The 24,368-nt window shown below is 41.3% G+C and overlaps 1 protein-coding gene across 5 annotated transcripts in view; it reads right to left on the bottom strand.

Annotated features, from left to right (window-relative positions):
• stk31 (serine/threonine kinase 31) overlaps positions 1-24,368 on the bottom strand; it is a 113,304-nt gene that overhangs the window by 38,144 nt on the left and 50,792 nt on the right. For all 5 annotated transcript variants that reach the window (XM_043689740.2, XM_087987065.1, XM_087987067.1 and 2 more), the window contains 4 exons: positions 20,241-20,365; positions 14,604-14,763; positions 10,659-10,781; positions 7,381-7,560 (listed from right to left, as the gene is read on the bottom strand). In XM_043689740.2, the coding sequence (XP_043545675.1) occupies positions 7,381-7,560; positions 10,659-10,781; positions 14,604-14,763; positions 20,241-20,365 (588 nt within the window). The remainder of the gene's footprint in view (positions 1-7,380; positions 7,561-10,658; positions 10,782-14,603; positions 14,764-20,240; positions 20,366-24,368) is intronic.

Below are 24,368 nucleotides of genomic sequence, written 5' to 3'. Positions count from 1 at the left end.
AGGAGATTGATACGAAGTAGTGACACTAATTTGAAGAATCGGTGCAGGTATGATGGGCTGAATAGCCTCCCCCATAATACCTCTACGTAAGTCTGCAAAGGGAATACTTCCAGTCTAGGGGACGCAATTGGATTTGCATAGAGCAAATGCAGCGAACACTCTCTATTCTTTGGCAAGAAACCAACCGAGGCAATTGAAACATTGGTGGAGGGGGCGAATGGTCTACCCCGTTGCTATTTGTTATGGTCTTATAAAAAGGCAACTAACATCAATTTGAAGGCTGCAATTCTTCGTTCACAACTCCCAGATCATATGTTGACTCTGCAACTCAGCAGGTTGGAGAAGCAAGTCCACAGAAAGCAATTGAAATGTGAAACATATCTGATATCTAGGATATCGAGGTGCTGGTGTTGGACTGGGGTGGACAAAATCTGAAGTCACATGACACCACGTTATAGCCCTATAGGTTTATTTGAAATCACAAGCTTTCGGAGCACTGCTCCTTGGTCAGATGAAGTCTGACAGAGCTGTCCCCAGAAATGCCTGAGTGACCATCCCTGTACAAACTACTGCTTGTAAATCCTGTGGCTGAGCAGCATACCGTCCCTGCTGTGACACTGAAAGACCATGATTTCATGGTCATGATTTTAAATAAACCTGTAGGACTATAACCTGGTGTCGTGTGACTTTTGACTATATCTGATATCAGCAATTAAAGTGTACCAAAAGATCAGCCACAGTCAGAGGCCTGTGTTGATAGCATCCATTTGAGCTCTCTGAAGTGAATGGTGAGTCTGGAAAGCAACATGTTGCTTATTATTCCAAGTGCCTTGGATACTTCTGAGTGGCAAGTCACCCTACCACCCACAAGACTGCAAAGCAGTGGGGGTCCACACATTCACTAGCTGGACCAGTGAGGTGGTAGCGCGTGGTCTTTCAGTGTCACAGCAGGGACGTTATGCTGCACAGCCGCAGGATTTACAAGCAATAGTTTGTATAGGGATGGTCACTCAGGCATTTCTGGGGACAGCTCTGTCAGAAGAACCAAGGACAAGGGCCATGACCTGGAGGCCTCATGAGAAGAGCCCACATGATCATTCCCCCTCTCCGAACTATAACCACGTCCTTCCTAATAAAGAAAATTTGGCTGTATTTGAGCATCACATTTAGCCATTGAGACAATATTTTGATCAATGATTTGCAGCTAGAGTTAAAAGGTTATTGTCTGGGCTAACATCTATCTGTTGGCCTGTTGTCTATGACATTTGACTTTCCATGTGGTGGCCACACCTTGAATGAAAATGGTCAAGTGCACAGAAGCCTAAACTATGATGGTACTCATCACTGTGATGACCTCTCCATTTTCTGGATAAGGGTGCACACTGCCTCTTAGAACAGAGATAGCTGTTTGCAGATTTCCTGCACTCGTACCCATATAGTATCTGCACTCCCCTCCATGCTCCACAACACCTGGCAATTAATAGTCAGACAATATCAATTCAACACAAATAACAGTTCAATGCTAGGTGGTAGGAGAAAGTGAGGACTGCAGATGCTGGAGATCAGTAAAGAGTGTGGTGCTGGAAAAGCACAGCAGGTCAGACAGCGTCCGAGGAGCAGAAGAATCTATGTTTCGGGCATAAGCCCTGCATCAGGAATCCTAATAAAGGGCTTATGCCCGAAACATCAATTCTCCTGTTCCTTGGACGCTGCCTGACCTGCTGTGCTTTTCCAGCACCACACTCTTGACTTCAAATGCTAAGTGGTAGCATGATAATTAAAGCTTTCACTGAGTCCCAATGCCACCCCCATCGCTCCTTCAGCGACGGCATGTCCTACTGCCCTTATCGCCAGGGCATCTTCCTATAACATTGGTTATTGCGCTCACTCACCCAGAAATCTCTGCATATTCCTGAAGTTGCCAGTTCTCCATTTTTCCAAAGATAAAGCGGAGAGGAATTATGCAATTGTTGAGGATGGAAGCGAAATATTCAACAGGATGGCAGGGAACGGGGTGGGGGGGCGGGGGAAAGAGGAGGTGGTTGGTAAGTGGGGGGTTGACTGTGGGTGGGATAGTGAGAGGAAAGCAGTTTATAGGTGAATGTTAGTATAATTTGTGGAGGAGAAGTTTCAAGAAGGAAATGGGAAGAAAGGGGCAATGTACAAGGATATGGGAGTTGTAAACCACTTAGGAATCAAGACATCATCCTTTTCCTCTACAGCACATTGCAACTATTTACATCCTCTGCAACCCTACACAGAAATCATTGAATCCCTAGTGTGGGAGCAAGCCATTTGGTCCATCAAGGCCACACTGACCCTTGAAGAGACCCTGGCTGTTCAGTGAGGATGGCTAGCATCCTCCTTTCAGAAAGATCACATGCCTCTATGGCCTGACTGCATCTGGTGTAATCTGTAGGAACGTGTCTACAAAACTGAGGCCAACCATCCCCCACTGTCCATGCACTGTCCTTTATCTTACCTCGTATTGGGTGATTCATACTGTGCAGTGATAGCAATGAGTGTCGCCTCAAATAGAAGCCATGATTTCAGCATTACAGACATCATTCTTTCTCTAACTGGTCAGTAATATCTGAGGCAGCAATTAATTGGTTGGCTCCAGGAAAGAGCAACCAGAAAGTCCATCAATTTGTGAGCTGTACTCATAACTGGATATGTACTCCCATTTCCAGGGACCAAAGCATCAGGATTATGCCCCGCAGTCAAGACGCCCACAGACTTTAAGCAAGGGAAAGTTTTTTGTGTTCTATACTTTGACCTCTGCTGAGTAAGATCAGCAGGAACAGCAGTTGTCTTCTGCCCAACCACACGCCATACCACATGACAGAGGGGATCACCAGCGTTCCAGCACACAGGCAGTGATAGCCCCGCCTGTTGACCCTAAGCTGGGGCTTTAAGGACATCACTGAACACCAGCATCAGTCAGGGTTCAGGCATACATGCCCAGTTTTAGATTCTTGGCAAGAGATCTCTTCCCATGAGGGCCAGGTGACTATCAACACAACAAACAGTTCTGAATTTCCTCATGTCCAGCACCATCCAGGGATCTGATAATGGCATCCGTAGAATCATCCAGCTGATGGATGCCAACTTCTGTAGATGTGGGGCAGCTTCGAGATGATAGAGTGGCAAATGGGACTCCCTTATTTCTAAAAGGGTACAAAGACATTCCTAACTAAAGACCGGTCAGTTTAACAACAGAGGTGGTTTCAAAAAATTACATTTAGGAGTAAACAAAAAAAATCAACAGAAATTTGGAGAGGTTTGAGTTAATTAAGGAGTCAGTATTGAATTGTAAACAGCAGATCACGCTTGACTAACCTAATTGAATTTTTTGATGAAATTACAGAGAAGGTTGATGAAGGGAAACAATGGATGCTTTCTAAGTGGATTTTAAGAAAGCATTTGACAAAGCACCACATAAAAGACAGTCAACAAAACTTAATTGGTAAGAGGGCGACTGGCACAGGTCTAAGGAGGGCAATAAGGCAACGATGTGCAATAGTAGTAACCGTAAAGATTGGATCGAGAGGAGTGCATAAACAAAAAAGAGGAATAAGTGAAATTGCAGCATATCTGAGGAGGACTGTGTAAGACAAGGCTGGAAAAGTGAATTTGAGGGGGTTTCATTTGAATGCAACATTGGGCTGAATTGCCTACTTCTCATCCATAGAGATTGGCCGGTCATTCAATTAGATGTGAACAGCATCAAGTTAAACTGTGAGACATTAGCTCAAGCAGTGCCTATTCTTGCAAGGCCCTCCTTAAATGGTCACACCGAAGACAAATGTATTGGCAAGATACATCAGGAGGAACTGGAAATAAATGTCACCAAAAGCTTTATCCATCACCTGAAGGAAAGTGGCAGGGGCTAACAGAGCCCAAACAACGTTTTTGTGTATGCGTGAAGTCCCTCTCCCATGCCCGTTCAGATTACTGTCCTTCAATATCTCATTCAGTGATGGGCAGTTGGTTATAACCATCGACCAAAATAAAGACTACAGAAATAATTTCTACCGTTCAGAGGTCCCAATGCTTCTTCAATCCTAAGTGGAGGGTAAGCATCATAAGTTTTAGCACTGGATGCCCATAAATCAATAGAAGTCTTCAGATTTACATCATTCTTCCTCACAATAACTACATGAAGCACACATGGGCTGGACATCTCCCTCCATGTCTCAGTCTTCCTACCAGTGATGTGGTGAGATCCACTGGTATGAAACCTTGACTGGACAGTCAGCTTTAGGTCATATTTCTGTGGTTTGCCATGTCACTTCACCCAATGTCATCACCACCTTTACTGAAAAGTTGCACCATACTTGGAGAAAATAGAAAGAAGCTGCCTCCTCTGGGTCTCCTCCAACTCAACAATGTTCATCTTTGAAATGGGGTTCATGACATCTACTCCAGTCAGTCCACTCTCAATTACAGCGGCAGTTTTAAGGATACCCACTGGTATTCTTAGTTGAAGTAAACACTTTTGTCGCTGCCTGCTCCACCCACATGGATGATGGTGGCTCTTAGAGTTATAAGAAGTGGGAGCTCTGCTACATGTCACACAATGTTCTGTAAAACTTGACATTGATCAGCTGAAGGCAGCTAGCAAGAGCTTTCAAGAACAGTGATGGAGCGGGTAGGTAATACAAAACAAAACAGTCCAATTCCCTGCTACTCAAACAGTTCAAAGGCTCCATGTAGCTTGAAATACCTTTGGCACATGCAGCAAGGTCAAAGACTTCTGTGCTTGGTCTGCTAACCTTGGCATATGCTGCTCAGAGCAGTCACTATCCTGGTTTTCCAAGTTGCTCATTCTGGTCTTACCCCCACCACCCCACTGGCCTGGCTCTTGGTAAGAAGGCATGGCCATTGCACTAGATAGAGGTATCTGTGCCTGAGGGCAGTGGCTGTTGAGGGCAGTTTTGTTTAATGTGTCCCACCTGGTCACAATGCCAATACATCTTTGGAGCATCCTTTCCAGCCCGGAACAGACATGAGGCTTACAATGGAGACAGGGCAGCAAGCACTGGTCTGCGTTGGCTATGTAGCAATATATGCAACCTGTCTCATCAGCCTGAGCCCTATATGACAATCTATGCCAATAGTCACTAGATGGTAGCTTCTTTCCTGGTCTGGAGTCCAATCTTTCCACATTATCTTGATAAATGTGATCCCATGTTTCAAAGAAAGGCAATTGAGGATTGTCACGTTTAAGCTACCTCAAGTCTATTGAGTCATTCCCATCCCTTATTGCTTCTGCTTGGTAGTCCTTCAGCACCCTGCCTGGAGTGAATCGAAAAGAAGGGACCAGGAGGAAGACATAATCGAAAGCTTCATTAGCTCCAGGGACACAAAAATCAGATCCTCCCCTTCAGATTGATTCCAGCATAAAACCCCTGCTGTAACTGTGTCAGGTTACTGCTGTTCGCAAAGACCTTTGTCAGTGCCTCAAAGATCTGCTTTGGATTGCTTTGTACAACTAAACTGTACCTCTTCCCAGTATTTCCCAATAGACATTTTTGTACAGATGCTCAATCCATAAAGCACCTCCGTACTTCCACCGAGGCCCTGGATACTATAATCACCTATACACCCTAAACCTGGTCTTCAATTGCCAGATCATCAAGATGTTGCTCATCATCTTCAAAATCTGTTCAGCTTCTTACTCATCAAGAGATAGCTTTTCCAACCTAGTGTACCATCTCCTTCCTCTACAGTTTTAAGGGAAAGCACATGGGAAATCTCTTCCTGGGCTTAAGACCTGACTCCATCTGCCAAAACTTTAATCCCAAATGACTTCAGAGTAGCATCAGACTCTGTCAATGGCCTGTTTCAACTCTACCACTATCCGCTCCATTTTGGCCAGGTGCCTTTCAAGCTGGTCTACCATGACTTGATGTCTGTACTATAGAATCCTACTGACGATGCCAGAAATGAGACATCAGATTTGTACACAAAAATGGCTCAAAGGTAATTAAACAAAGGATAACTTATTCAACTGGCATCAGGTCATTAAAACTGGAAGGGAAATGAAAGATATTTACATCATATACAAGGAATGACTTTATGGAATACATTGGGAAAGAATTCCTTTTCTGATACCTCTCCCTTCCCAACAGCCCTCTCAACAACAAAGTCAGTCTTTGACCAGCAAATTCCTCTCTGTTGTAATTTAGTGCAGAACTGTTCAGCTCCCTTGCTCATAGCCCTCCATCACTTCCAAACCTGCTGGAGGTCCTATCACATGCAGCTTAAATCAATCAATCAATGATTCATTTCATGCACGAGCTCTTGTGGAAAGTGACGAGAAATACAGACTCAACTGGTTGAAAAATCACAAGCTGACAGAAAAATCTTGCCTAGTTGTAAACGCAAGTCATCAATTTCCTCCTGACGTGGGGAGGTTGCTGCAGTACCACAAACAGAAGGGAGTGCTCAATAGTATGCAAATAGAATTTAAAATTAAATCAGCCTTGAGAAAAAAAAAGTTCTATTCAGACTCCACCAATAGAGAGATTAACATCTCAGCTACATGAATTCTTGCTTTAGAATGTTCTCCAAAAAGACAATGATGTCTTCCTCCTCATATATGAAATTTCCAAACTATATGCTTTTCCAGTCAAGTGGAGGATGGAATCTTATTCCAAGGATTCCATCAATGTCTCAATAGATTTGACGGATACAGTAATTGAACTTCTCTTCCTCTCTGCAAAGTAAACTTGGCATAAACATCCACCCACAATCACAACATTGGGACAAGGGTAGGCCATTTTGCTCATGCAAAACGTATCATTTAATGAAATCATGGTGGATCCATGATCTAACTCCACACTGCCTTCTACCATATCCCTTAATACTTTTGTTAAACAGACTCAAAATTAACAACCAATCTTGCATCAGTGATTATTTTCAGAGTAGAGACCCAAACTTCACTACCCTGTATAGATGTTTCCTAACTTCATCAAATTCTCTAAACTTTAAACTATGTCTCTAGTGCTAATCTCAACAGAATTGCTTTCACCTACTTATGTATTCCCTTTAAAATCCTGAAAACATCAATAAAATCACCCCTTCAGTTTAAATCTCAGGGAACATAATTATAATTGTGTAATCTCTCCCTATAATATTAACCCCTGGAGTCCAGGTATTATCGTGCTAAATCTACACTGCTATCCCTCCAAAGCCAATTATCCTTTCCAAAGTCTGGTTGAAACTGAAAATAAAACATGCAGAGCTCCAGATTCATTCTGACAATCTCCAGTACAATCCATCGTAGTTCCCGCAGAATTGCATTACTTACAAGGTTGTACTTTAACTTTAGCATGATTATAAAGATACAAAAAAGGTTAACCAGAGATTTACCTTCATAGTTTTACTGAACCACTCAGACAACAGTTGGAGTGAACTGTCTGTTCTCTGCTTAATATTGTTGAACTCCTGTAGTTTATTATCTCTCCACTCAAAAAACTGATCAAACATTTCATTCGAGTTGTGCTCCACTTCATAAGGGCCATAAGCAGCATCCAGTGAAGAAGCTAAAGACTAAAGAAGTATGCACGTAAATTATGACATTATGATTTTGAACATGCAGCTTTATTTTGATTTGCAAGAGAGATCAGCATACATGAAGTTTCTGACAATAAGCATCTGAAAAAACCGTTTTTATTTATTTCAAATCTGAGAATGAACTCAAAATGGAATTTTAGACTCTGAGGTAATTTGATCTTTCAGCAATCACGTCAAATGGCAGATATTAGATCAGCTTTGCTTTTACATGTTACTCAATTTTCGAGTCAAGTGACATGGATAAATCTAACTCGCACTGTTCTAAAAATGAATTTGATACTATATATAAAGTTCACATGTTTGGTAAACATTTTGGAGAGAAAATAATTAAAACTTTTGGGTAAAATATACAATATCATTTCACTCAAACATTTAATGTTTCTTTCGTAGAGCTGACTATCTACCCAGCATACACTGTATGTTGTTTTATGTTGTATATTTTGATCACAATTTCACAATTCTTAAAATTGGTGACAACAGAGAGCAAAGTTTGCTTTGATAGGAAGCATACTATTGGGAATCTGTACAGAGTTAAACAGAATAACTCATTTGGGGCGGCACGGTGGTTAGCACTGCTGCCTCACAGCACCAGGGTCCCAGGTTCGATTCCAGCCTCGGGCGACTGTCTGTGTGGAGTTTGCACATTCTCCCAGTGTCTGCGTGGGTTTCCCCTGGGTGCTTCAGTTTCTTCCCACAGTCCAAAGATGTGCAGGTCAGGTGAATTGGCCATTCTAAATTGCCCATAGGTTAGGTACGCTAGTCAGATGGAAATGGGTCTGAGTGGGTTACTCTTCGGAGGATCAGTGTGGACTTGTTGGGCCGAAGGGCCTGTCCCTACGCTGTAGGGAATCTAATCTAATGTAAATTCACACAATTAAAACTATATTCAGGACACTTGAAGGGCTTGTACCAGATTTCTTTTATTTGTTGGAGTCTTCCCCCCCAAAATGGTCATTGCATGTGTAGGAAGCCTGGAATATTTGGCTCATCTGAATTGGCTTAATATATACCAGCATTCTTTCGTTTGCCCTCATCCCTAATTCCAGGACAGTGCAAGCAGGACTTCATCTCAGTTCCTTTTCTGTTTGATACAATTGCCAATTCATGGCCACTGAACGTCATCTTGCTTCAGAGGCGGAATATGCTGGTCACATGATCTGCAACACTGGCAGCCTTCACAAGACAAGGCAGCTGCTACAGGACCAGAGTGCCTTCCATATCAGAGTCAAAGTCAGTGGGAAGGTGAGGGCAACATCCTACAGAGTCCTGTCCAGGGCACTCTTACTTTGGACTATAACCTGGTGTTGTGTGATTTTTAACTTCATGTGTGAGAGCTTCCTATGGTTGGAAGTGCTGGGAATTTGAATAGGGATCTATTACAATCTATCAGTCCCTCAAATTCTGGTGATTTATGGCTGCCAACTGTGCTTGCAGGCATTCCTGGAGATTTGATCATGTGATACTCTGGTAAGACATCAGACATCACAAATGATCTCAAGACGTTAAGAAACGTTATTAGATATTCCATAGAAAGATTGGATCTCATGGAGATGAGAACACTTGTGCAGTCATTGTATGAGATATTCCAAGGGTCAAGAGGCCACATATAAACAGGTGAAGTACCAGAGAGAGAAAAGGGAAAATAATGCCCTCAGTCCTGCTAAACTCCAGTTTCCATCTCCATTGCTGTCTCAACTCCCATTCCAGACCTCCATCCCCCGCCTCAGTCCTTCTCACTGTGATTTCCACACAGCATTCTCTAAGCTTCACAGCTGTTCAATAACCTGTATTCTGGTTTAATCGTACCAAGCAGAGCTCAGAATTTCTCTCAGAAGGAAAATGAGAAGAATGGATGTTGCTTCTGGGCCCTGATTCCTAGCACCTTGTCCCATCACTATCTCACCAGCACTTCTTGCCTTGTGAAATGAGGATGTTTTCAGCCAGTATCCCCTGGGCAGAGAAGCCCCTCAATCCCCTCTATTTCTACGTTCTGGGATAAAGTTGTGCAACTGTATCCACAACCAGAGATTTTACTGGCATGGGGTCCTCTTCGACCATGCTTGCTGTATAAGGAGTCTGGACACAGATGCCGTTAACCTACATGCCCTATCTTTTAAATGGGAAATTGGTACTCTCTTTACTTCATTATTTGAGAGTTTCTGTTCTTTTGAGCAGCAATTAGTGGCTATTATAATGAAATAAATTTGTGACTGTCAGTGTCTGTTTTGTGCAGATTTCACTCTACATGAGAAATAATGCATAAAAATTGGCATGCGCATTTTTGCATTGTCAATAATTATCTTTATAATTTCATCAACCCTTCAAAACAAAACACACAAATCTATAGGTAGCTGGAATTAAGTAGCTCTGCTACTGCATCATCTGCCAAACAAACTACTTGACTGCAATCATCACCCCTTCCCCCTCAACCCCCAAGCACTGGCAATATAGATCCTGCTTCTCTCGCAGAATCTTATTACGAACAGATTTTATCTGGAAGTTAGCAGTCTTTTCTCACAGAGACAAGTCAAGATCTTTGAAGAATGAAAGGACAGCTACTACAATGGTACTGCAAACTGGTGCTGAATAAAAAATGAAATTGGAGTTCATCCCCTAGTCCCTGTATATTAAACTTTCACTAGTGGGGCCAGCAAATTCCCATTACGAAGATGGAGAAATTTGATCAGCTCATCTCGAGGCAATCTAAACTAGTACTAGTTTAGCAGTAATAATGGGGCAATTTGGGGGTTATCGTATTCCATTTATATGCTGGGTAAACAATATGGGAAGAGGAGACTGAGTAAATAAGAGTACAATAGGTCACTTAGTACAAAATGCAAGCACTGCAGCTATTTTATATTATTTAAATTGAAGCGTCCTTGCAGCACATATCTACTGTGTATGTTTTCCCATCAAATGTTAATAAACCAAATACCGAGGAATGGCTTTTGCAATAACTACCACTTTCAGTAACTGCTAAATTAGCTTCTCAGCAACTACTGAAGTGGTAAATTGGTACTCATTATTAATACTACAGAATCGTATGCATTCAATCAGCTGAGAAACATTCTAACCTTTAGAACATTCACACGATCCTCAATGGGCAACTTTTCTACTTCAGAGATGAACTCGTCTGCTGCAGCATAAAGAGAGCTACGTACTTCATTACGCTTGTCAATTAGGATGTGCACATCATCCTGAGAATTATAATCAAAATATGTTCCAAATAATACACACAGATTACACACAACAACATTAACTATCCCATTATTAGGAGATTTAATAATAGACCAAATGCAGTTAAAATTATTTGGGGGAAAAAAAATACAGATAAAGCAGACAACAAAACATCTCTAAACATTTGTAGCAAATGTTACATATAATACAGTTTTCATATTCATGAACTCTCTCCAGAATTCTATTCCTGAAACAGCAATGGAGGCTGGGTCAATGAAAAATCTAAACTTGGCCTTGAATAAATTCATTGACAAGAGATCAAAAGATTCCAGGAGGCAGACAGGAATGTGGAGTTGAAACCATATTCAGATCAGTCTCAATCTTAACAAGTCTTACATTTCTTAAATTTCTACCTTAAGAATTTGTTTGCTTCTTGCATCCCAACAAAAAAAAATGCTATTTACAAAAATAAAACACTAATTAAAGTGGCTGCTGAGGAATTTAAATGCTTGCTTGCGAAAATCATGAAGACTTATATTGGGAGTTAGGATGATGGGTGAAATTGAAGAGAAAGCAACGTTTAATACCACTAGATTGAAGTGGAAGTTGAGCAAACGAAAGAATTATTTGGATACACCAACACAGCTTGTATTTACAGTTTCCAAACAAAACCTTTTGCAAAGAATGGAGAATGTGTTGTGAGTGGAGAAATGCAAATACATAGCAGAAAGCCCATTTATTAACCTATGACAGGCAATTTGTATGCTCAAATCAATGAATTTATGGATACAAATCAGCTATTAATAATCTAGGGGATGAGATTACATGGTAGGTATGATATGCCTATAAACCACTCTAAAGCTATATGCTGGAAAATTAAAATGTTCAATAATTACAATGGACACTGTATGCTGATGATTCATCAATAGATCTATCATCAGTCAGTGCTGAATTTTATTCAAAAGAGTCCACAAGTTGGAATGTAACTGATGAGGTGTCCCTACTCCAAAAAGGAATTGCTAAAATTTCATTCTCATACAGAAGGGAAATAAGCCTCACTGACCAGTGAAATCGAAGGTTAAATTGGCCGAAGGGTTGGTGTTGCATGTACAGCATGCCCTTTGAAACATGAAAGGCCAGTTAGGTTCTGACCTGGATACGGGGTATTTCTTAAAGCCGATCTACTCAAAACTACTAAAACCACAAATTAACTTTAGGTATTGGAAAGTAGATGGTGTTAAACAAATACTAGATGTGATAAAACAGCAGCAGAACCACTGGGATTCCACAGCATTTAAAGGTGTATAGGCCAGATACATCTCTGCCAAGTACTTATTTCCATACATGTGACAGCCACCAATATTGCAGCAAAACTGCTTCGATAAATTCCATTTCAGGAAGAGCGTCAGCTAAAGATTTGCAGCAACTGTCATACAGAGTTGTTCCCAGACCTAAAAATAATAAACATACTGTTGCTTCCTTGTTCAGTAGAACCAGCTATTCGCATATTAGAACAAGAATTTGCAATATAAACTGGTTTGGAACATCACACAGAATTGGTCAGCAAGGTTATTTCAGCAAGAAATGCAGTGATGCATACATACAATGCAGTGTTTCAATTTGTACATTTTCTTGTCAAGAAAAAAAAAGTCAGAAAATGCCAAACCTTAGCTTTAACATGGACTTCTCTGAAATACTTGAAATTTATTTCACTGAAAGTAGCTGTTCTCAGAGTTAGAGCCACGCTGATAAATGAGGTCTGTACAATTAACTGAACCAAACGGACTTTGTTCAGAATGTGCAAAACATCACAGGATACAGGACTATGACTCAGTACAACATCAATTACATAGACTTGTCATTTTGGGTTAAAGACTGATATTGATGCTCCAAGGTACATGAATCAGGAGCCGAGCACGAGGGATGAGAGACAGAGACATAAAGGTAATTAAAGGGAGAATGTCTGTAGGTTTGGATGCAATACTTGAGTTGTGTTACTTGATGTAGTATGGCACATAGCTTACAGGTATTTTGGTGTTGGATAATAAAACTCCTAAAGATGATAACAGTTGCCTCTCTCTCCACATCTAGTTCGTGCACAAAACAGTCAATTCAGTATACCCTTTCATTTGGAAAACATGTTCTGTGTACAAGTGAAAACAGGAGCCTCATTTATCAAAACCAAGTAAGAACGGTTCACAGAAAGCCAAAAAGTCTAATCTTCCATCCTGAATTTTAAAAAAATGAACTGCACTGGTCCAAACTGTGGGGCCACCATGATCATCAGACTTTATATTCAGAATTTGCATCACAAATTGCAACAGGATAGCAAATGAGCAATCCAATCACAATCAAAGGGATACAATTTTTAGTTAATTTGATGAACAAGTGTAGTAATTAAGTGGAGCTATGCTTCTGAGTCATAGATAAAATTCGTGCATGGTTTTCACTGCATCTGTTTGAGACTTAAGGACTCTGCATTGAAGACCATGCACTTGTTAAAGTAGATGTGCAAGTTGAACAAATGGAGGTGACATAGTAAGCGAATGAAGTTTTCAGATTCCTTTGCACCTGGAGCACATGCACATGAATTTCTGGGTTATGATAATCACAGGAGAGCCAGTCAGCGTGCGACATTGACACTTTTTGCTCTTGCTCTATTTGATGGGCCAAGAGGGAGCAATTCCCTGGGAACATGGAGCCTGGGGCTAAAGTCTCAGCCACTGAGAACTGTTGGCTAATCAGTGGCTGGCAGGTCTATTGATCAGCAGAGCCACTGGTCAGAGATTAGGGATGGGGGGCTGAGGGGAGAAAGCAGAGGGCAAAGTGTGTATCACCTACCAGCGCCCCCTGATCAAATTAGAGCAGGGAAGTTTGAGAACAGCCTTTCTACCAGAGGTCATTGAGGGTCTTGAGAATTCCTTCCCACTTCTACTATTTCAACAGATGAAAAACAATAAGTTCTCTGAACCTCAGAACTTAACCAATATCCCTCGAAAACGTATCCAACTGACCTGCTTGCCTAATGCTTCCACTGCAATGATTGGCTCAGGGGTCTGTTCCAGTCCAGACAGTAGCTGCTACTCCTAGTAACTGCTGGGAATGAAAAGCTGCCAGCCTTGTGACCAGCTGACAGCTCTTGAATATGGGACCCTTGCTCATAACATGCACAGAAACCCTGACAACAGGCAGTTAACTGTCTGATCAAAGGTCACTCTCCAGGAAATGGCTGCAGCAGGATTGCTGCTGCTTACCAGCCAGTGGATGGCGCAAGCATCATGATCATTAAATTCAGTCCACCATTTCCTCAAAGACTACCAAAATGATCATTCCTCGGCTTCAAGAACATCCATAAAACTATCCAAAGTTCAGAGAGACACCGGATTGCTGGTTACAAAATACAGACATACAATCTTGCACGAACAGTAATGTGACCAATTTTTTTCTTTATTCACTCACAAGATGTGGGTGCCTCTGAGTAGACCTGCATTTGTTGCCCAGCCCTAATTGACTCTTAACTGCCCTCAGGGCAATCACATTGCTGCAGGTTTGGAAAGCAGACTCCTTTCTCCACCCAAAAATCACATCACAAAGAATGAATGCACATTAATAAGGTCCAAGGGTCAAGTGACTGCCATTTTACTGCTTGGGTCTTTCACACTAAAGAACAGCTTTATTTTGTATGCAACTTTATTTTGTCTTATAACCAACTAACTCAGAATATGTTATAATGCAAAAGAACCAACTGTTGCACGTTATTAAATCACGTACATGCTCCAAACATACACATGCAAATAACGTAGTTACCATAATAAAACAGCCCAGAAATCAGGCCAACTCACCATTGAGTTACATGCTTGAAGTGTTTCTTGAGCACAGTTGTATTCATTCCAAGTATCTTCTAATTTTTTCATTGAGTGCAGCATGCATAGACATGCCTCAGTAATTACTTTCACTGCTTCAGATAGATCATCTCCAAAATGATTCTCATTGAACTCACATCTAAAGGTGTCCACAAAAACAGTGCTAAAAAGTTAAATTTTCAGAACCAACTTGAATATTGTGTTAGATTTCCTTTAAATAGGACGAAGAAATTTGCATTTAACATTTCACACTGATGAAAATTCAGTTAAAAACCTAATGCATGAATTAAGTCCAACAGGTAGTTCCTGAAAACTTGTAATCTTAAAATTTTTCAGCTCTGAAAGCTGCACACACTTCTAACTTTTCCAATTTGTCTACTGCCATTTAATAGCAGAAAGTGAGGACTGCAGATGCTGGAGACCAGAATTGAAAAATGTGGTGCTGGAAAAACACAGCAGGACAGGCAGCATCCGAGGAGCAGGAGAATCGACGTATCTGCCATAAGTCCTTCTTCAGGAATGCGCATTCCTGAAGAAGGGCTTATGCCAGAAACATCGATTCTCCTGCTCCTCGGATGCTGCCTGTCCTGCTGTGTTTTTCCAGCACCACATTCTTCAACTACTGCCATTTAATACCTTGTACTCAAAAATATTTACCTGTTAAATTTAACAGTGGTGACCAAAGATCAAATATTAGACCTTTAATTCAGCTCAACTAGATTGTGAGGTTTTCCAGTAACTTCAGAGGAACTTTATATAAATAAACAAAGCCATTAGGTGAGTTAATTATCCTAAGGTACTTCATTGGAACACAATCAAACAGAATTTGAGCTAGACAAGAAGAAATTAAAAACAGGTGACTGAAAGCTTGAAGCATTGGAGGCTGAGAAGTGACCTTACAGAGGTAACAAAATCATGAGGGGCATGGATAGGGTGAATAGTTAAAGTCTTTATCCCAGGGTAGGGAATTCTAAAACTAGATGACATAGGTTTAAAGTGGGGGGTGGGGGGGTGATTTAAAAGGGACCTACGGGCAACTTTTTCAGAGGGTGGTGCGTGTATGGAATGAACTGCCAGAGGATATGGAGGAGGCTGCTATAATTACAACATTTAAAAGGCAGCTGGATGAATATATGAATAAGGAGGGTTTGGAGGGATAAATGTCAAATGCAGCAAATGAGACTAGATTAATTTAGGCTTTCTGGTCAGCATGGACAAGTTGGACTGAAGGGTCTGTTTCTGTGTTGTACAACTCTATGAACGAGATAGATAAATTTTAAGGGGTGCCTGAAAAGGAGGAAAGGTAGAGGGATTAGATGAGTGAATTCCAGATTTTAGGGCCAAGGCAGTTTAAGGAACAGCCAACAACGGTGTAAATAATTAAAATTAGAAAAAATGCATAAGGCCAGAATTAGAGCTCAGAGGATTATAGAGCTGGAGAGATTACAGAAACAAGGACAGGTGAAATCATGAAGGATTTCAAAATCAGGACAAGAATTCGAAATATTTTAAAGAAACAGAAAATACATGATTTCTATTTTCACAGATTTTGAAAATAGTTAATGTAATCCAGACATTATATTTAACTTGAATTAAATATGCACCTGCTGATTAAGAAACACAATGGGATATAAAATGCTAGAGCATGCGCTGTAGTTGTAAAATCTCTGAATCAAACTTCAATAGTGTTGAAAACCTAACACACACAAAAACATATTTAAGTAAAGAGGAGAAAGAAAGTTTTTAAACAAAGTGGATTTTTATTTAAAATTTGGCCTATTATCACATATACATATGTGCATACTTAGTCTTTAAGTGAAAGGAGATGAGCACAAGCTGTCAGCATTTATCACAGTACCACTGGTGTCAGCAGAAACTTAGTATGCAGAAGTAAAGGAGATAACGAAAGAGCGAATCAATAAAAAATAAGTTGCATTACCGACGAGGGAGGCCGTGCCCTAGCTGCTGTGAATGTTATCCATCTTGGTCTCAGACATGATAGAGAAGAGCTGGTATGGTATCAGAGGTTTAGTCAAAGCGTAAGTTCGAGCTTGCAACTAAGTATTTGGAATCTACAAAGGTGCTAATGTTTAGTCCTATACAAGTTAGAATCAATGAATGATTAGAGTTATAAAATGGCTATGGCCTAAGAGATGGCCATTTGGTCCACAGAGCCTATGGTGGCTGTCTGCAAGAACAGTTCAGGTGGTTCTTCTGCCCTTTCACCATATCTCTGTATCTTGATCACCATCCAGCACTTAAGCCATTTCCCTTTGGACAGCTACAGCTGACTCAGTTTCTACCATCCTCTCACGAAGTCCATTCCCATTATTTACAACACATAGCTCTTTGAACGCAGGAAACACCCAAACAAATTTTATCACAGGCATATTACCAGTGATAAGTCAGTCAGAATTATATTTATCTTTAAAATACTATATCTAAAGTACTAAACTGATAGCTTACCTTTTGAAAGAATGGGCATTGTAGTATGTTTACAAGGAGTTTAATATACTGAGCTCTTTGTATCCCAGTGTGTTTCTTATGGAAATTACTGTTACTTAACACGTAACTAGATAAGAAATCTAGATGTTAAACAGGAAGTACCAACTTGAATATTCCCAGTGATTTTCATTTTGTTTTACCACTTAGATATCAACTTTACTTCAGTGAAATCTAACGTTGTGGGTTCAAGTCCCATTCCAAATAATTCAGTCCCTAATCAAGGCTGATACTACATTACGATACGGGAATGTTGGAAGGGGTGTCTCAGATAAAACATTAAAACAAAGCTTCACGTGCCCTTCAGAGAGATTGTAAACAGACCCTCTGGTCCTATTCAAAGACAACCAAGAGAGATGCCCTGATCAATTATTGCTCAACCACATCACAACGGTACAATATCTGGCCATTTACTTCATTGCTATTTACAGGACCTTGTTATTCACAATTTGCCTGTCTCATGATGGTGGTGTAATGGCAGCATCATTGGACTAGTAATTCAGAGGCCTGGGCTAATGCTGTGGATACATGGGTTCAAATCCCACCACCATCGCTGGTGGAATTTAAAATTAGTCTCAGTAATGGTGACCATGAAACAATCAATCATCCTTTGTTATAAATATCTAGTTGGTTCACCAAAAGGCCCGAGTTTTCTGCTGGTTGGATAATCGTTACTCCAGCGGATATGGAAGCGTGCATGGGGTCTTGGTGGAATCCCCACACTCTCAGGAGTTTGAATGTTCTGTTCAACAATTTCTCTAAACCTGGAACCCTCTGAAAGTCTCCATTAAATCAGAACTTGCAGATGATTCCGACCAAGTAAAGTAGTCAGTCTGGAAGAATGAGATACTACTGAATACACGGTCTACCTTCAGAGTAACTATTCAACAGACCCTGTACTTACCTCACAAGCCCTCAAATACACCTCCCCAGACCCTGAACCAATCCCCCCACATTTCCACCTGTCTATATAAAAAGAGAGCGTGACAGGGAACAGATAATGGACCATCAGAATATTGCTGTAAAAAAGTGGAATGGCCCCATTGCTGGCCAACACCAGGGTTTCACCCATTGAAACCTATCACTTCCTCTAGATGAAGCCACTAGCAAATGCAAAAAGCGCAGTACATTGACACATTGGGTAGATCAACCTGCGGCAGCCAAGGAACAACTCAGAAACAGACTGGAACCAGCGTTTCAAAGGAGATTCCAAAGGCATTTTGGTAAATAATTGAAGAGAAGTTAATTCTCTCTGAAATAGATGGCACCCGGTTCCCACGGAAAAAGCTAGAGAAAACTCAAGGAACCAAGAAATTTCATTGACTGCAACATCTGCTACAACTGACTGCGAAGAAACCAGTTAATGAACAGCTGCCTCAAGCTAAAATCTTACACTCAAAGAGAACGAAGGGATTTCAACCATAAAATCTTATACCTTCCTTTATATTGAACATTACCCGCCTTTAACTTTTGTCAGTGTGAGAACAAGTCAGGATTGAAGTGGTTGCACAAACAGCTTGCCGTCACTACATTTTTAAATTTCTCAAGCGTTTGCATGGATTGCCACACCTTGGAAAGTCTGGATCAAGGCCTTTTAGGGAAGCCTTCTATCCTTACCCTGTCTGACTTCAGACCGACTGCAATGTGTTTTCACCTCAATTCAAGTGTAATGGAATTCCCCTCCCTAATGGCATTGTGGGTCAACCCAGAGCAAATGAACTGCAGGGGTCAAGATGGCAGCTCACCACCACCCTCTCAATGGCAATTAGGGATGGGCAATAAATGCTGGTGGTGCCCACATCCCACAAATGAACAAAGAAGAATTAGAGATGGGCAATAAATGCCCATATCTTGTGAAAGCATAAGTTTAAAAAATTCCCTACATGACTACAGCATTAACTCTTCAAACATGCTATGTGTCCTGAAATGCTCTACATGTAAGTGCTATTGAGTCAAACTGAAAAGCAATTTGATCATGATTAAGGGAATTAGCATCTTCACATTAACTGAACTATTTAGACAGAGGACATTTATAACTCAAATAGACATAATTCAACACAAATCAATATGATATGATGCACTTTGGTTAAAAACAGCTGCATGCATATTCTGAATGAAAGGTAACTCAGTGGCATGGAAGGACAATGGAACTAAAGAACAGAGGTTGATAGCATGCTAAAGAAAGCAACTCAGATTGCGGAGGTCTTTGAAGATGATCAACAGACTTTTCGGTTTCATCATCAGGTGGTGACGGATAGTGTACCGAGCTGTGGGTTGCACACGGTATGACACATATGACTTTGTTGTTCACATGAGACGTTACTGCACGGATCGTAATTATTGATCCTGAGACGGGTTCGGCACTTGGTCGGTCGGTGAATGAATGAATGGACGGATTGATGGACGGATGGATGGACGGACGGACGGATGGATGGACGGACGGACGGACGAACGAACGAACGGTGAAAGGAATCTTGAAGCATGGTGGTAACATGATGAACTGCTTAATCACGTAAAAAGGTTACCACCACCATTGGCTGGTTGGGCCAACCGGCTTGTTTCAGTGCTGCAACTTCAATGTCTTTCTGGTATTTAATTATTATTTGTACTATCATCTCTATGGAAGGCAGAGGAAAGGAGAGTACAGAACAAAAAGTAACTTCTGTTTGGTCCTCCACAGCCCAGGGCATCTTAAAATACTCTACGTGAACATAACTAATGTTGACACTGCTTAATCAAATTTCCTGCTCACCCATTGGTCAGAAAATTTCAACAATATAGAAAAAATAGCTCCTGATTTGCATTCCTTCTTCCCAATAAAGTTCATTGAATGACACGTCAGTGTTCACAACACAGCTTTTTAGCTGGGGCTTGTGGTTAATCTTACATGACAAAAACTAACTTAATTCTTTATCTCCAATTTCAAACTGGATACTCCATAATTTCTAATTGTGTTCAGCAAATTTTGTGAGCAAATGTCCACATTAAAATTTTAAGTAACTGTTCAGTCATGAATGTTTGACATTGTCAATTCAATGTTGAATAAGATGGTCTCAATGCAGTCATGATTAAAATTACATCAAAACTTCACATGACAGAGCCAAAAACACTTACCTAACCCGTCTGAGTTTTTCAACCTTGTTTGTCAAGCTTTTGATTTTTGTTTCAACAGCATGGTTTAGGTCATCTGCTAATTTTAATTCAGTTTCCTGATGCTGTTTTAATTTTTCTTCAATTTTCTAAAAGAAACAGACAATAGCTTCAATGTTCTGATGTCCTATCAGCAATAATGCACTTGATACTTTTTAAATATAAAACATATGTTCATTTTATAACTTTCTGCATTACCATGCCATGCACCAACTGCAGCCAACAGCCTGGCAATGGCCCTGACTGTTACCATTTGATATGTAACACAGGTCTCCCTCAGCTCCCAAAGAAAATACGAAATGACAATTTGCAACAGCAATACAGTGGGACTGAGGAGTAAGTGGGTGCCATACTTAAAATTATTTCTTTAAATCAGGACATAAAAGTGCACAAAAGGAAACCATTTCTGAAAACAGAAATGTTCTAGATTGCAAGTATTTTGTCCATTCATAAAAATTCTCAAACGTAATAGGTGCATAAGAAACATAGCCTGATCAATTTGTTTTCTGCATCTTTTCTGGCAGCAGTAATTAGAGCATGATTTGTGAGGCACAGGTGCCTACAGCTGACTGGCTTGACTTCACTAATAGCCAAGATAAACAACAATATCACTAGAAGTGCCCTGTATGACCATTTGGGCAGAAGCAGATCTATCAAGGATGTTCAAAACTTCTAGAAACCTATGGACAGAAACATGGGAAGGTCATGAGGTCGCAGTCATAGAAAGATAGAAAATAGGAAGAGTAGGCCATTCAGCCCTTCAAGCCTGTTCTATCATTCAATACAACCACGGCTGATCATCCGACTCATTATGATGTTCCTATCCCACACACTTTGAACTATGTCCAACTCCTTTGTGTCTAGTCTCAACCATTTTCTGTCGCAGAGAGTTCCAGAGACTTATGGCTCTCTGGGTGAAGAGATTTCTCCTCATCTCAATTCTAAACGGCCTGTCCCATAGCCATTGAATGTGACCCCCTTGTCATCGTGAATATTCTTATGTTTTCCTGTCTAATCTTTTTAGATTTGTAGGTCTCTGAGCTTCCCCATCATTCTCCTAAACTCCAGGGAATATAACAATAATCAATCCAATGCCTCTTCATACATTTGTCCTGCCATCCCCAAAATCAGACCGGTAAACATTTGCTGCAATCTTGTCTCAGATAGGGAGACCAAAACTCCACAAAATACTCCATATGTGGTCTCACAAAAGCCCTGCACAATTCCAACAACATCCCTGTTCCTGTACTTGAATCCTCTCGCTATGAAGGCCAACATACGATTTGTCTTCCTCACCATCTGCTGCACCTGAATGCCTACTTTCAGTCACTGGTGTACAAGGACATCCGGGTCTCACATTGGGGCCGGGGTGGTGCAATCTTCCACCATTCAGATAATAACCTGCCTTCCCATTTTTGCTGCCAAACTGCATAATGTCATATTTATTCACATCACAATTAATCTGCCATACATTTGCCCACTCACTCAACTTAACCAAATCGCACTGAAACATCCCTGCATCCTCCTCATAGTTCATCCTCCCACCCAACTTTGCATCATCTACAAAATTGAAGATATTCCATTTTGTTCCTTCATTTAATTTCTTAATGTGTGAAGACCTAGGGCCCAAGCACTGATCTCTGTGATACCCCACTAGTCAATGGCTGCCATTCAAAGGACCCATTCATTCATACTCTGTTTCCTGTCTGCCAACCAGTTTTCTATCTATGTCAGTACATTACCCTCAATTCCATGCACTTGAGTTTTGCACACTTCTCTTATGTGAGAATTACCGGTTAGAGAGCAAGCAAAAGTTCTGTTTTATTTCCCGGGAGATCTGCCGGATCACCTTCCCAATGGGCCAGAAGCAGGTCTTCTCCCAGGAACAAGGATCTCAGGGTTTGAAAGTCCCACTCTCCAAGAATTGCTGGCTAGAGGTGAGTAGCTGTACTGAATAATAACAGCAGGTTTACAGGCGAGCTGGCAGCTGCTGCCAGTATGACACACACCCACTGCTCAATCATATTGCATGATGCCAGGCCTAAGGCATGTGACTGGAGGGGTCCTAGGGCGGGGTCCACCAGCAAAGGCAATGGATCAGCTTTCAGTAGGGCCCCACCTCTTAGTGCATATCAAGGGACTTGGCACAGAGTGCCTTTAAAATGAATCTACCAACTATCCCTAAATTATCTGAAGGCCCATGAAGAACCTTCCAAATCACTGCAAATTGAGACCCTTAAGTAACCAATAAACATTCTTCATTTCCTTTTATCTGCTGGAGATTTAGGAAATACAGTGATCAGTGTTTGTGGAGGTAGAGTGAAAATGAAGTGTTGCAGCAGTTTTCCAAGGAGCTTGAAGGTCTACAAGAACAGAGTTTGCTATGCTTATGAGGGCTATGGATGTTGCATGGACTGGACTATGAGGAGGTATTTAGACACTGATGTCAAAGAGTGAAATCTGTGCACACAGAGGAGGAAGAGGGGTTTTAACAGAAACCCCAACACATCAAGGATCTTCAGGCAGCACTGCTACATCTATTGAAGCTAGAAGTGTCTGCAGCAGTTATGCTTCAACAAGTACGGGGTCGTTTACATGTGCTACCATATCCAAACTTTATACACTGAACAGACCGAAGGTGGCATTGCCAATGGCAAAAAGATCACCTTGGCCCTCAATCTCAACATCTCTAGACCATCAGGCAGGAAATGGCAGCATTGCCAACAGTTCAGTTCATCATGCATCACCTCATTGGGAGGGAACTTAGGCCCTGGACACAAGGAGATGGAATTTCATTGCTTTCTTTCAGGGAGAGAAACAGGTGAAATTGTTTGTAGCTTTACCAAGGTAGCAAATCTTCCTGCAATACTGAGAGCCACCAATGCTATGCACATGGCTCTGCAAGTGCCATATCATAAGAGGGAAAGATTGCAGCAAGTGGTAATAACCCTCAAACTGGTTGGTATACAACCCTATAATTTGTTACCTATCATCCTGGCAGCAACCTTTATCATTTGTTACTGCCATTTTTGAATCACCCAGAAAGTGGCTACTTTGAGATGAAGGTCACAAACATCACAGAGACCATGACTCCTCTGCCACTCAAACACAATGGATCTACGTTGGCTATGGTCAGGAAGATCTTGGAGAAAACCATAGGTGTCCTAAAACCATGGATCCTCAGTCTCACTCAGGTGGAACCCTACAACACTTGCTGCAGTCTCTTCAAAAGGGTCTGCTGTGCTCAACACAAACTTATTTTCAGAAGTGTGCAGCCCTCACCACCAGTCTTTTAGCTTCAAGTGAAGGAAGTGGTGGCAGCATCAAGATAATATCACTCCAGGTCAATTATCCTGAGCAGTAGTTAACCTGACCCTGGAACTTCTGAAATCACTCCAAGACCAGCCATGTTCCAAAGCTGTTGACCTTCCCGCCCTCCTGCACAGAGCAGCACAATATCCACCTTCGCAAAACCCTGACATTAAAAACACCAAAAAGGAGGAATATTCACGAACAACTTTATCCAACAGCACTTCCAGCACCACCACAAAACCGAACAATTCACCAGAGACCATCAAGGAGGTGTCTAAGTCCTGGCACTCTTTGCAGTGTTACCTCAGTGACTTTTAATAGGAGGAGGAGGGGAGGCAATGGTCTACTGGTATTAATCACTGGACTATTCATCCAGAGACCCGGATAACCTTCTGGGGACCCAGAATCAAATCCTCCTTTGGCAGATGGTAGAATCTGAATTCAGTAAACATCTGGAATTAAGAGTCTCATGATCATCATGAATCCATTGGCAGCTGTCAGGAAAACCCATCTGGTTTACCAACATCCTTTTGGGAAGGAAACTGCTGTGCTTACCTGGTCTGGCTTACATGTGATTGCAGACCCACAGCAATTTGATTAACTGTCTTCTGGGCAATTAGGGATGGGCATTAAATGCTGGCATGGAGGGGGATGTCCATATCCTGTGAATGAGAAAAAGATAAATGGACTTGCGGGACATCGAGGCTCAGGGCTGCTCATGGAGCCATCTTCAGAAGATGTGCCAAGCTGGGACCAGACCCCTCATTGTTCCTGGGCAGT

This window comes from Chiloscyllium plagiosum, unplaced genomic scaffold (assembly GCF_037043375.1).
Source record: "Chiloscyllium plagiosum isolate Xiang-an unplaced genomic scaffold, Cpla_swu_hap1 HiC_scaffold_5, whole genome shotgun sequence".
Taxonomy (NCBI): domain Eukaryota; kingdom Metazoa; phylum Chordata; class Chondrichthyes; order Orectolobiformes; family Hemiscylliidae; genus Chiloscyllium; species Chiloscyllium plagiosum.
This window is presented reverse-complemented; position numbering and strand designations above follow the sequence as displayed.